The sequence below is a fragment of the Hyperoodon ampullatus genome (assembly GCF_949752795.1).
Source record: "Hyperoodon ampullatus genome assembly, chromosome: 1".
Lineage (NCBI taxonomy): Eukaryota > Metazoa > Chordata > Mammalia > Artiodactyla > Ziphiidae > Hyperoodon > Hyperoodon ampullatus.
In genome coordinates, this window is record NC_136914.1 from 70,428,385 (window position 1) to 70,442,211 (window position 13,827).

Here is a 13,827-nt window from a genome sequence, read left to right on the forward strand (position 1 = left end):
ACTATTTATACATGGATTTATTTAAACCTGCAGGAAACAAGCTAAACAAATTCAAGAGCAACTGAAAGAGCCACATAACAGTAAAAACTACAGTCTCAAAGCATCCAGCACAATGGCAAAGTCAGAGAACTTGGTGAAGAATCATGTCCAGCTGCAAAATGTAAGTTACATGTCTATACGTCTCTTCCCACAGTCCATCTCAGTGCTTCCAGTCCAGAGGGGATGAGGAGCCTGTGATCAGACTTGCATATTTTTTTCAGTACTCTGTAGATTTTTCCTTAAATCATGTTGCATTTTCGTGTGTGCACACAAGTACTGGATAAAAGGAAGAAAAATTAAATCTCAGCTCTTGATTACAATCTGTAATATAATTAATCTCTGGAAGCAAAAAGAGCTTCAGTTGTTTGTTCCATAATCTCTTACTGAATCCTTACTTGTCAGAAATTGCGCTGGGCACTAGGGGTACATTGTTCCCTACTGTAGGAAACTGATAGGGTAAAAAATACAGACATCCAGAGGAGGCTTGTAGGATGAGATGGTTGATATTGCAGCAGAGATTGGAGAAGAGACCAAAGGGAGGTGGTGGAGGCAGAAGTGGAGGCAGCCCAAAATCCAGGCTTGAACAGGATTTTGAAGAATATGAAAGGTTCATCAGAGAGTCAAAGAGCAAAGAACACAAGACTAGAACAAAGAGAAAGGATAAACCCATGGAATCCTAAGAATACTTGCTATGTTCAGGCAACTCTGAGTTAAGGGGTGTGAGCGAAATCAAAGGTCAGAAACATGGGAGGGAAGAGTTGTGGTCCCAGAGTTGGGACTTCCTAACACCAGGCCTTAAACAGATACCAGAACTTGAAGTTAAATCAATGCAAGCTCTTTGAATCCTACATTCTTTCTAAAGTGGTTTTAAAAATTTCTGAGATATATTACAAAACACTAAATTAAAGACAAGCAAATGTTCCCGAAAAGGTCCTGCTGCTTGCAGCTCGAAAGAAAGCCAATACTCCAGAGATAAGTGTAACTCCCAAGATTTTGCTCTGTGGAAGTTTTTAAGAGAGAATCGAATCATTGGTGGGGTGGGGTGGGAGGGGCAAGGAATCAGTGTCTTTGTAATCTTCCACTGTGTGCAGACTTTCTTCTGATTGGCTTGTGGTGAGGTAACTGGGTGGTAGTCCAGGAATCTGGTGTTCAGCCTGAAGTTGCCATCCTCTATCTAGGTAGGGGCCTTAGTTCCTGCAGAAGAACTCAAAGATATCGTTATGAATATTTCATGAGAAGGAACCAGGCCCCTGTCCCATGCATCACTATTGTTTCTTGACTGCTTCTCTTTGTTTCTGCATTCCCTCCCTTCCCTGATTAGTAACTGTTTGAATCTGCTCTTTGGAACTAAGGGAGGGTCAAGGAAGCTGAATGAAGCCTATTTCCTACAAACAAGAAATGAGGACACATAAAGGATTTGTATCTGGCAGGGCCCCACAGGGTCCAGCTCCATTTCACAAATGCCATATAAGACATACTGGAAGATTCCTATCTGGGTAGCAATTCTTTGTCCCCCACCAGACTGCACTTCCAGATTCTGAGACACAAAACAAAAGCACAAAGGCCATGATATAAACCTAGTATTTGAGTATAATGCGCAATCACCCAGGACACATTGACACCCCTCCAAATGCTTGAATCACTGGGAATTTAAACATCATTTGTGATTTTAGGAAATCATTACCCCAGAAGTTGCCATTATGCTCTGCATGACAGATGTACTTAGATGTTTAATGCAGAATTCATAAATCAGAATTGCTTCCCAGCAAAGTTTTGTTAAACTTGTAATCATGGCTGTGTGTAGGGATTGTTCTTTTCAGAAACAGGGTGAATGATTTTGCTAATGATTTCTAACGAGTATTATCCCATCACTGTAAAAACAAATGCAGTGATGGAGGGCTTCTTTGTATCTGAACCTGTCAAAGATAAAGCCAGAGTCTAGTTAAAGTAGTAAGGACAGACTTTTGTTCAGTAATATATTGTTGCATTACGGAAGAGAATCCAGTTTGAACTGAACCCAACTTCCATTCTTACAGAGGTGACTGGGAGTTTTAAAAGGAGAATGAGGGAGTAGGGAGGGGAAACATTGGGGGCTTGACAGAGTCAGGGAGGTGAAAAATTACAAAGAGTTGGTCATAGAAATGCGATTAGTCCAGCTTTGTCTGTTAGCTGGCCATTATTGAACTTAGGATCCTGTTGTTGCAGGAAAACTGGGGTGCAAGACGATGGTCATACCCCAGGTATCAGGTGAGTCCCTGGGACGGGCCACCAAGTGAGGGTCCTTGGCCTTGTGTAGGAAAGAATTCAAGACCTAGCCACAGTAAAGTAAAAGCAGGTTTATTTATTTATTTATTTGTTTGTTTATATTTTATTTTATTTTATTTTTTACAACTTTATTGGAGTATAATTGCTTCACAATGGTGTGTTAAATTCTGCTTTATAACAAAGTGAATCAGCTATACATATACATCTGTTCCCATATCCGTTCCCTCTTGCATCTCCCTCCCTCCCACCCTTCCTATCCCACCCCTCCAGGCGGTCACAAAGCACCAAGCTGATCTCCCTGTGCTATGCAGCTGCTTCCCACTAGCTATCTATTTTACGTTTGGTAATGTATATATGTCCATGCCTCTCTCTTGCTTTGTCACAGCTTACCCTTCCCCCGACCCAAATCCTCAAGTCCATTCTCAAGTAGGTCTGTGTCTTTATTCCTGTTTTACCCCTAGGTTCTTCATGACATTTTTTTTTCCTTAAATTCCATATATATGTGTTAGCATACGATATTTGTCTTTCTCTTTCTGACCTCACTTTGTATGACAGACTCTAGGTCTATCCACCTCATTACAAATAGCTCAATTTCGTTTCTTTTTATGGCTGAGTAATATTCCATTGTATATATGTGCCACATCTTCTTTATCCATTCATCGGATGATGTACACTTAGGTTGTTTCCATCTCCGGGCTATTGTAAATAGAGCTGCAATGAACATTTTGGTACATGTCTCTTTTTGAATTATGGTTTTCTCAGGGTATATGCCTAGTAGTGGGATTGCTGGGTCATAAGGTAGTTCTATTTGTAGTTTTTTAAGGAACCTCCATACTGTTCTCCATAGTGGCTGTACCAATTCACATTCCCACCAGCAGTGCAAGAGTGTTCCCTTTTCTCCACACCCTCTCCAGCATTTATTGTTTCTAGATTTTTTGATGATGGCCATTCTGACTGGTGTGAGATGATATCTCATTGTACTTTTGATTTGCATTTCTCTAATGATTAATGATGTTGAGCATTCTTTCATGTGTTTGTTGGCAGTCTGTATATCTTCTTTGGAGAAATGTCTATTTAGGTCTTCTGCCCATTTTTGTATTGGGTTGTTTGTTTTTTTTGCTATTGAGCTGCTTATAAATTTTAGAGATTAATCCTTTCTCAGTTGCTTCATTTGCAAATATTTTCTCCCATTCTGGGGGATGTCTTTTCATCTTGTTTATGGTTTCCTTTCCTGTGCAAAAGCTTTGAAGTTTCATTAGGCCCCATTTGTTTATCTTTGTTTTTATTTCCATTTCTCTAGGAGGTGGGTCAAAAAGGATCTTGCTGTGATTTATGTCATAGAGTGTTCTGCCTATGTTTTCCTCTAAGAGTTTGATAGTTTCTGGCCTTACATTTAGGTCTTTAATCCATTTTGAGCTTATTTTTGAGTATGGTGTGAGGGAATGATCTAATCTCATACTTTTACATGTACCTGTCCAGTTTTCCCAGCACCACTTATTGAAGAGACTGTCCTTTCTCCACTGTACATTCTTGCCTCCTTTATCAAAGATAAGGTGACCATATGTGCGTGGGTTTATCCCTGAACTTTCTATCCTGTTCCATTGATCTATCTTTCTGTTTTTGTGCCAGTACCATACTGTCTTGATTACTGTAGCTTTGTAGTATAGTCTAAAGTCAGGGAGCCTGATTCCTCCAGCTCCATTTTTCGTTCTCAAGATTGTTTTGGCTATTCGGGGTCTTTTGTGTTTCCATACAAATTGTGAAATTTTTTGTTCTACTTCTGTGAAAAATGCCAGTGGTAGTTTGATAGGGATTGCATTGAATCTGTAGATTGCTTTGGGTAGTAGAGTCATTTTCACAATATTGATTCTTCCAATCCAGGAACATGGTATATCACTACATCTATTTGTATCATCTTTAATTTCTTTCATCAGTGTCTTATAATTTTCTGCATACAGGTCTTTTGTCTCCTTAGGTAGGTTTATTCCTAGATACTTTATTCTTTTTGTTGCAATGGTAAATGGGAGTGTTTTCTTGATTTCACTTTCAGATTTTTCATCATTAGTGTACAGGAATACCAGAGATTTCTGTTCATTAATTTTTTATCCTGCTACTTTACCAAATTCATTGATTAGCTCTAGTAGTTTTCTGGTAGCATCTTTAGGATTCTCTATGTATAGTATCATGTCATCTGCAAACAGTGACAGCTTTACTTCTTCTTTTCCAATTTGGATTTCTTTTATTTCCTTTTCTTCTCTGATGGCTGTGGCTAAAACTTCCAAAACTATGTTGAATAAGAGTGGTGAGAGTGGGCAACCTTGTCTTGTTCCTGATCTTAGTGGAAATGGTTTCAGTTTTTCACCATTGAGGACGATGTTGGCTGTGGGTTTGTCATATATGGCCTTTGTTATGTTGAGGAAAGTTCCCTCTATGCCTACTTTCTGCAGGGTTTTTATCGTAAATGGGTGTTGAATTTTGTCGAAAGCTTTCTCTGCATCTATTGAGATGATCATGTTTTTTCTCCTTCAATTTGTTAATATGGTGTATCAGGTTGATTGATTTTCATATATTGAAGAATCCTTTCATTCCTGGAATAAACCCTACTTGATCATGGTGTATGATCCTTTTAATGTGCTGTTGGATTCTGTTTGCTGGTATTTTGTTGAGGATTTTTGCATCTATGTTCATCAGTGATATTGGCCTGTAGTTTTCTTTTTTTGTGACATCCTTGTCTGGTTTTGACATCAAGGTGATGGTGGCCTCATAGAATGAGTTTGGGAGTGTTCCTCCCTCTGCTATATTTTGGAAGAGTTTGAGAAGGATACGTGTTAGCTCTTCTCTAAATGTTTGATAGAATTCGCCTGTGAAGCCATCTGGTCCTGGGCTTTTGTTTGTTGGAAGATTTTTAATCACAGTTTCAATTTCAGTGCTTGTGATTGGTCTGTTCATATTTTCTATTTCTTCCTGATTCAGTCTTGGCAGTTTGTGCATTTTTAAGAATTTGTCCATTTCTTCCGGGTTGTCCATTTTATTGGCATAGAGTTGCTTGTAGTAATCTCTCATGATCTTTTGTATTTCTGCACTGTCAGTTGTTACTTCTCCTTTTTCATGTCTAATTCTATTGATTTGAGTCTTCTCCCTTCTTTTCTTGATGAGTCTGGCTAATGGTTTATCAATTTTGTTTATCTTCTCAAAGAACCAGCTTTTACTTTTATTGATCTTTACTATCGTTTCCTTCATTTCTTTTTCATTTAGTTCTGATCTGATTTCTATGATTTCTTTCCTTCTGCTAACTTTGGGGGTGTTTTGTTCTTCTTTCTCTAATTGCTTCAGGTGCAAGTCAGGTTGTTTACTCGAGATGTTTCCTGTTTCTTAAGGTGGGATTGTATTGCTATAAACTTCCCTCTTAGAACTGCTTTTGCTGCATCCCATAGGTTTTGGGCCATCGTGTCTCCATTGTCATTTGTTTCTAGGTATTGTTTTATTTCCTCTTTGATTTCTTCAGTGATCACTCCATTATTAAGTAGTGTATTGTTTAGCCTCCATGTGTTTGTATTTTTTACAGATCTTTTCCTGTAATTGATATCTAGTCTCATAGCGTTGTGGTCGGAAAAGATACTTGATACAATTTCAATTTTCTTAAATTTACCAAGGCTTGATTTGTGACCCAAGATATGATCTATCCTGGAGAATGTTCCATGAGCACTTGAGAAAAATGTGTATTCTGTTGTTTTTGGATGGAATGTCCTATAAATATCAATTAAGTCCATCTTGTTTAATGTATCATTTAAAGATTGTGTTTCCTTATTTATTTTCATTTTGGATGATCTGTCCACTGGTGAAAGTGGGGTGTTGAAGTCCCCTACTATGAACGTGGTACTGTTGATTTCCCATTTTATGGTTGTTAGTATTTGCCTTATGTATTCAGGTGCTCCTGTGTTCAGTGCATAAATATTTACAATTGTTATATCTTCTTCTTGGATCGATTCCTTGATCATTATGTAGTGTCCTTCTTTGTCTCTTCTAATAGTCTTTATTTTAAAGTCTATTTTGTCTGATATGCGAATTGCTACTCCAGCTTTCTTTTGATTTTCATTTGCATGGAATACCTTTTTCCATCCCCTACTTTCAGTTTGTATGTATCTCTAGGTCTGAAATGGGTCTCTTGCAGACAGCATATATATGGGTCTTGTTTTTGTATCCATTCAGCCAATGTGTGTCTTTGTTGGGAGCATTTAGTCCATTTACATTTAAGGTAATTATCAATATGCATGTTCCTATTCCCATTTTCTTAACTGTTTTGGGCTCATTATTGTAGCTCTTTTCCTTCTCTTGTGTTTCTTGCCTAGAGAATTTCCTTTAGCATTTGTTGTAAAGCTGGTTTGGTGGTGCTGAACTCTCTCAGCTTTTGCTTGTCTGTAAAGGTTTTAATTTCTCCTTCAAATCTGAATGAGATCCTTGCTAGGTAGAGTAATCTTGATTGCAGGTTTTTCTCCTTCATTACTTTAAATTGTCCTGCCAGTCCCTTCTGGCTTCCAGAGTTTCTGCTGAAAGATCAGCTGTTAACCTTATGGGGATTCCCTTGTGTGTTGTTGTTTTTCCCTTCCTGCTTTTCATAGCTTTTCTTTGTATTTAATTTTTGATAGTTTGTTTAATATGTGTCTTGACATATTTCTCCTGCGATTTATTCTGTATGGGACTCTCTGTGCCTCCTGGACTTGATTAACTATTTCCTTTCCTATATTAGGGAAGTTTTCAACTATAATCTCTTCAAATATTTTCTCAGTCCCTTTCTTTTTCTCTTCTTCTTCTGGAACCCCTATAATTCGAATGTTGGTGCGTTTAATGTTGTTGCAGAGGTCTCTGAGACTGTCCTCAGTTCTTTTCATTCTTTTTTCTTTATTCTGCTCTGCAGCTGTTATTTCCACTATTTTATCCTCCACCTCACTTATCCGTTCTTCTGCCTCAGTTATTCTGCTATTGATCCCATCTAGAGTACTTTTAATTTCATTTATTGTTTTGCTCATCATTGCTTCATTCATCTTTAGTTCTTCTAGGTCCTTGTTAACTTTTTCTTGCATTTTGTCTATTCTAATTCCAAGATTTTGGATCATCTTTACTATCATTATTCTGAATTGTTTTTCAGGTAGACTGCCTATTTCCTCTTCCTTTGTTAAGTCTGGTGGGTTTTAATGTTGCTCCTTCACCTGCTGTGTGTTTTTGTGTCTTTTCATTTTGCTTCTCTTACTGTGTTTGGGGTCTACTTTTTGCAGGCTGCAGGTTCGTAGTTCCCGTTGTTTTTGGTGTCTGTCCCCAGTGGCTAAGGTTGGTTCAGTGGGTTGTGTAGGCTTCCTGGTGGAGGGGACTAGTGCCTGTGTTGTGGTGGATAAGCCTGGATCTTGTCTTTCTCGTGGACACGTCCACGTCTGGTGGTGTGTTTTGGGGTGTCTGTAGCCTTATTATGATTTTAGGCAGCCTCTCTGCTAATGGGTGTGGTTGTGTTCCTGTCTTGCTAGTTGTTTGGTATAGGGTGTCCAGCACTGTAGCTTGCTGGTCAGTGAGTGAAACTGGGTGCTCCTGTTTAGATGGAGATCTCTGGGAGATTTTCACCGTTTGATATTACGTGGAGCTGGGAGGTCTCTTGTGCACCAGTGTCCTGAAGTTGGCTCTCCCACCTCAGAGGCACAGCACTGACTCCTGGCTGTAGCACCAAGAGCCTTTCATCCACACGGTTCTTCAATTTGGGATGATTCGTTGTCTATTCGTGTATTCCACAGATGCAGGGTACATCAAGTTGATTGTGGAGCTTTAATCCCCTGCTTCTGAGACTGCTGGGAGAGATTCCCCTTTCTCTTCTTTATTCTCACAGCTCCCGGGTCCCAGCTTTGGATTTGGCCCCGCCTCTTCGTCTAGATCGCAGGAGGGTGTCTGTTCTTTGCTCAGACAGGGTGGGGTTAAAGGAGCATCTGATTCAGGGACTCTGGCTCACTCAGGCCCCAGGGGAGGAAGGGGTACGGAGTGCAGGGCGAGCCTGTGGTGGCAGAGGCCGGCAGGACCTTGCACCAGCCCAAGGCACGCCGTGTGCTGTCCCAGTGAAGCCGTCCCTGGATCCGGGGACCCGGCAGTGACGGGCTGCACAGGCTCCCCGGAAAGGGGGCGTGGACAGTGACCTGCGCTCGCACCCAGGCCTCTTGGTGGCGGCAGCAGCAGCCCCAGCGTCCCACGCCCGTCTCTGGGGTCCGCGCTTGTAGCCGCGGCTCACGCCTGTCTCTGGAGCTCCTTTAAGCAGCGCTCTTAATCCCCTCTCCTTGCGCACCAGGTAACAAAGAGGCAAGAAAAAGTCTCTTGCCTCTTCGACAGGTCCAGACTTTTCCCCGGATCCCCTCCCGGCCAGCCGTGGTGCACTAACCCCTTCAGGCTGTGTTCACGCCGCCAACCCCAGTCCTCTCCCTGCGCTCCTACCGTAGCCCGAGCCTCCGCTCCCAGCCCAGCCTGCCCCGGTGGGTGAGCTGACAAGCCTCTCGGGCTGGTCGGCACCGATCCTCCATGCGGGGATCTCTCCGCTTTGCCCTCCGCACCCCTGTTGCTGCGCTCTCCTCCGCTACTCCGAAGCTTTCCCCCTCCGCCACCCGCAGTCTCTGCCCGGGAAGGGGCTTCCTAGTGTGTGGAAACCTTTCCTCCTTCACGGCTCCCTCCCATTGGTGCAGGTCCCATCCCTATCCTTTTGTCTCTGTTTATTCTTTTTTCTTTTGCCCTACCCAGGTATGTGGGGGAGTTTCTTGCCTTTTGGGGGGTCTGAGGTCTTCTGCCAGCGTTCAGTAGGTGTTCTGTAGGAGCTGTTCCACGTGTAGATGAATTTCTGGTGTATCCGGCTCTCGCTCTCACTCTCGCTCCGAAAGCAGGTTTATTTCGAGAGATACACACTCATAGACAAAGTGTGGGCCATCTCAGAAGGCAAAACGTGGCCCCAAAATATGGGGTGGTTTGTTTTTATGGGCTAATGAGTGGGAGGATTATTCCAACAATTTGGGGAAGGGGGAGATATTTCCAGGAATTGGGCCACTGCCCACTTTTTGGCCTTTTATGGTTGGCCTCGGAAGTGTCATGGTGCCTCTAAGTGTGTCATTTAGATGCTAATGCATTACAGTGAGCATATAATGAGGCTCAAGGTCTAGTGGAAGTCGAATCTTCCACCGTCTTGGACCTAGCTGGTTCTAACTAGTTTATGTTGTGTCCTGTTCTTAATAGTTGTGTCATTCTTTTAAAGGCTGTGCCTTGCCCCCTTCCTTCCTATCTCACTGCCCTTCTACAGAGACCGGGATACTGAGTCCCTATCCTTCCTAATGATTACATTTCAAATAAATTGTCTTTAGGGTCCATGAAAAAGACTTTCCCCAGTTGTAGGAGATACATAACACATCTCAAAGGGAAAAAAGGAATGTTAATAGTCCTAAACCCTTTTTAGTAAATGCTCTGAGAAAGAGAGGTCTGGGGACTATCCTCAGGCATTGGCTAAAATGAATGGCAAATTCTTTTGGAGGCCTTGAGGGGCCTTTGTTTGTTTGTTTGTTTTTGGTGGTTTTTGGCAAGCATTTTAAGGGGAGGGGGCTAGGGATATAGCATTGTGAGCTGTTAGAACTATGTTAGAGTTTACTCAGGTCTTTCCATGTGAGGGTGAGTGGATGAAATTTTTAGGCAGAGGATCTGCAGTTTTTTTGTTTGTTTGTTTTTCTGGTATGTGGGCCTCTCACTGCTGTGGCCCCTCTTGTCGTGGAGCACAGGCTCTGGACACACAGGCCCAGTGGCCACGGCCCATGGGCCCAGCCGCTCTGTGGCACGTGGGATCCTCCCAGACTGGGGCACGAACCCCTGTCCCCTGCATCGGCAGGCGGACTGTCAACCACTGCACCACCAGGGAAGCCCGGATCTGCAGTTTTTAAAGGCCAAAGTTGAGGCCTAATCGAAAAAAGGCCTTAGAGGAGCCTGTCTACTCAAGAAGAGAGTCTGTCGGTCCCTAAGCATTTTCTAGGGTTGCAGCCAGAACACACACACAGTTTTGTATTCTTTCTCACTGAACATATGATCAATAGCATTTTCTCTATGCTTTATGATCTCCACACATTCATTTGGGAGACAGCATAATGGCCCACAGAGTGGTCACTTCACAATTTACTTCTCCTTCCCCTCCCAGTAGACACTCATGTCTTCTATTGTTTAATTATTAAAATTAAACTCTTCACTCATGTGTTTCCCCCACCCCTCATTTAATTGGAATTATTAGGATTATGACAACAAGAAAGAAATTATCAACTGTAGGGCTGCAACACTTGAAAGACCTTTGGGTCCTATAGTTTTCTTTTCTTTTTCTCTCCCTCTTCCCTCCTCTTCAGCCCAGCCCTCCCCAATGTTTTGTATGTTGGCACAGGGCAGCAGAGGTTCAACTGGTTGATTCCCCCAGAGCCCAAGATAGGAAAGTGTCTTTTTATATTCATTCTATTTTTGGATAAAGACAGGATACATATAACATTTTATCTCTGAGTTGTGGTGTGGTCAGCTAGTGAAACTGTGCAACTCAGATTGAGAGTTGAACCCATGTGCTGGGACTCGAACCCAGTCTAAAACCCAGATTGGCACTTGAACCCACAGTCTTTTAACTGAGATCATCCACCTGGTCTCAGGACTTAATGAAGCTCAGGTTCTTTATGTCTCGTCACAGAAAGAATTCAGTGAGAGACAAAGTGATAGGTAAGAAGTGGATTTTTTTAGAGATACATATTCCATCTATAGAATGCGGTCATCTCGAAAGGCAAGAACAGCCTTGGGAGGAACACATTCCACAGACAGCATGTAGGCCATCTCAAAAAGTGAGAGGCCCCGAAATATGGTGTGGCTAGTTCTTATGGGCTGGGTAATTTCATAGGCTAATGAGTGGGAGGATTATTCCAACTATTTGGGGGAAGGGGTGGGGATTTCCAGGCCCACTTTGGGGCCTTTTATGCTTAGCCTCTGAACTGTCATGGCACCTATGAGTGTGTCATTTAGCATGCTAATATATTACAATGAGCATATAATGAGGCTCAAGGTCTTCTGGAAGTCGAATCTTGTGCCTTCCTGGACCTAGTTCATTCTAACCAGTTTTTGTCATGTCCTATGGCTATGTCATCCTTTTAAAGGTTGTGCCCTGCTCCCTTCCCTCCTGTTTCATTAGGATAGCACATTTCGAGGGATCAACAGTCTGAAAGGCTACACAAAAACTGGGAGTTCAGGCAGAGAATAGATGGGAGAGGAAGGCATTTAAGGACCCTGAAGAAAGAGCGCAAGGTGCATTGAGGAGACCTATGCATGCCAGCCATAGCATTCTACACATTGGCGACTGGGCTCAAGAGACTCCTGAGCAGATCGCTTTACAAGACTAGTAAAATGAACAAGTTGCTTTCCCAAAGGCACATATCAATTTCAGTGCAAGAAAGCAATATGGTCCCTACCAGCTTTGTTATACCTTTGTCAGCATTTCTTTTGCAAATTTAATAGGAGAAAATTGTATCCTTTAATTAAATTTCACTGTTTGAGAGGGTAGTATAATCTCTGTTCATATATTTCTAGTCAGATTTCCACTGTGGTGACTTATATGCTGATACCCTTGCTCATAGTTTTATTATAAGAAGCAAATAACAATTTAACAGCAATTTTTCATGCCATATGTTATGGGAGAAAATAGTAATAGAGAATACGTATCAATAATCCCTTAAAAAGAAATTGAAATGTTTAAGAACATTTGCTTTCCTACAGTGCTATGCTTAAGATATACAAGAAGCACACAGGACATCTGAGCAGTTGGTCAAGTAGCAAGTAGTCTTAGGGAAAGCAGTAATTTGTCATGTGGCTAAGAAATATCTGCATGCATATTCAAATGCAAATGTATTAAAGAAAATTTGGAAAAGCATTTTTCTTTTGTAGGTCTATAGTTTTTTTCTTCAGACAAGAGCCACGAGGAAATACCAATGTTAATGATAACAGCAAAAACTGATAAATAAAATAACGATAATAATAACAGCAAATAACGTGTACTGGGTACAGACACAGAATCATGCTAAATAATATAAATACATAGCCTTATTTAGTCCTAACAACAACTACTTAGTTTACATCCATGATGTGCAGAAGAGGAATCTAGGACAAACAAAGCTTGAGAAAGTTCTGTCAGGCAGCTAGCTAGTGAATAGCTAAGAACCAAACCCACATCTCTGTAACTCAGTGGTTCTCAACAGGGGGCAGTGTTGCCCCACAGAACATTTGGCAAAGTCTAGAAACACTTTGGGTGTTACAACTTGGGAGGGAAGTGCACAGGTGTCTGTGAGTAGAGGGTGCTGACAAATACCCTGTAATGCCTGGGGTAGTCCCCCACAACAGAAAATGATCTTTCCCAAATGTCAAGAGTGGTGAGAAAGTCCGGAGTCCAAGGTCAAGGTGCAAGATGTGTCCACTAGGAGATTCTGACAGCCTAGCACGGGAGTTCTATCACCAGTGCTCACTTCAGGCATTTATTTCTACTGCATGGAAGGAGACAGGTAACACTGGTACACTATAATCCTTAGGAGGGAAAATTTCCTACTTTGCTTACCATATGAGGTAAATTTATCTTTATCTTATCTTGGAGCCCATGTTAACTACTTGAAATTCTTTGCAGTGTTTAACAAATGAATTGGCTGTTTCTGGCACCCCCTTAAGTTTATTAAACATTCATGGGGAAGGGTTTCACTTGACAGTCATTTAACAAGATGTGAAACACCCAATCCAGTGAAGCAACATGATACTATGGGAACACTTGACTCAGAAGCTGATGAACTAGACCTGGCAGTGCCTTAGAAGCACCTAGCCCCTTACCATCCTTTACAAATGAAGCATTTGTAACTCAAAGAGATGAACTGACCTCATTTCCTGTGTCCCCAGTAAGAGAGAGAGAGAGAGAGAGAGAGAGAACGCATGCACTGAGGCTAGAGTTATAACCTCCAGACCAGTCAAGTGAGTGAAACTTCCCAGCACCTAGTTCAGGGATCAGAAACAGAAGTCATCAAAAGAGAGATGATCTATTCTTTCTTAAAATCAAGGGAAAATATACATTAGTGAAAAGTAAAGGAACAAAATCATGTACCCCTTCCCACAGTTTTTTCAATAACCATCTTAGGAAGGATAAGTTTGTGGGAGTAACATTCAATGAGAAAGAACTGGAAGATAACATTTGCATGCTAAATAAGAACAAGAAGAATTTAATGCCTAGTACAGCCTTGATAATTGATACAGAGAGGCATTTATATTGTAATGCTTTTTGAATATTTTTCTCTGTTGGACACTGCATGAAGATCTTAAAAAATAGAAACAGGAGTTGGATCCTGACTTCCGGGACCTCATGGGCTAGCGCTAGAAACAAACACGTAAGCATATACTTTTTTTATCATGCGGATACATTAATTCAAATTGCTATCAGATAATGGAAAAGGACATCTAAAATTGGCTGGGGGAATT

General features: G+C 41.5%; 1 protein-coding gene across 7 annotated transcripts in view; it reads left to right on the top strand.

Annotated features, from left to right (window-relative positions):
- Nucleotides 1-13,827, top strand: part of NRG3 (neuregulin 3) — a gene marked incomplete at both ends in the record, with an annotated part of 1,082,027 nt that overhangs the window by 1,042,724 nt on the left and 25,476 nt on the right. For all 7 annotated transcript variants that reach the window (XM_079713078.1, XM_079713075.1, XM_079713079.1 and 4 more), the window contains one exon: nt 34-160. In XM_079713078.1, the coding sequence (XP_079569204.1) occupies nt 34-160 (127 nt within the window). The remainder of the gene's footprint in view (nt 1-33; nt 161-13,827) is intronic.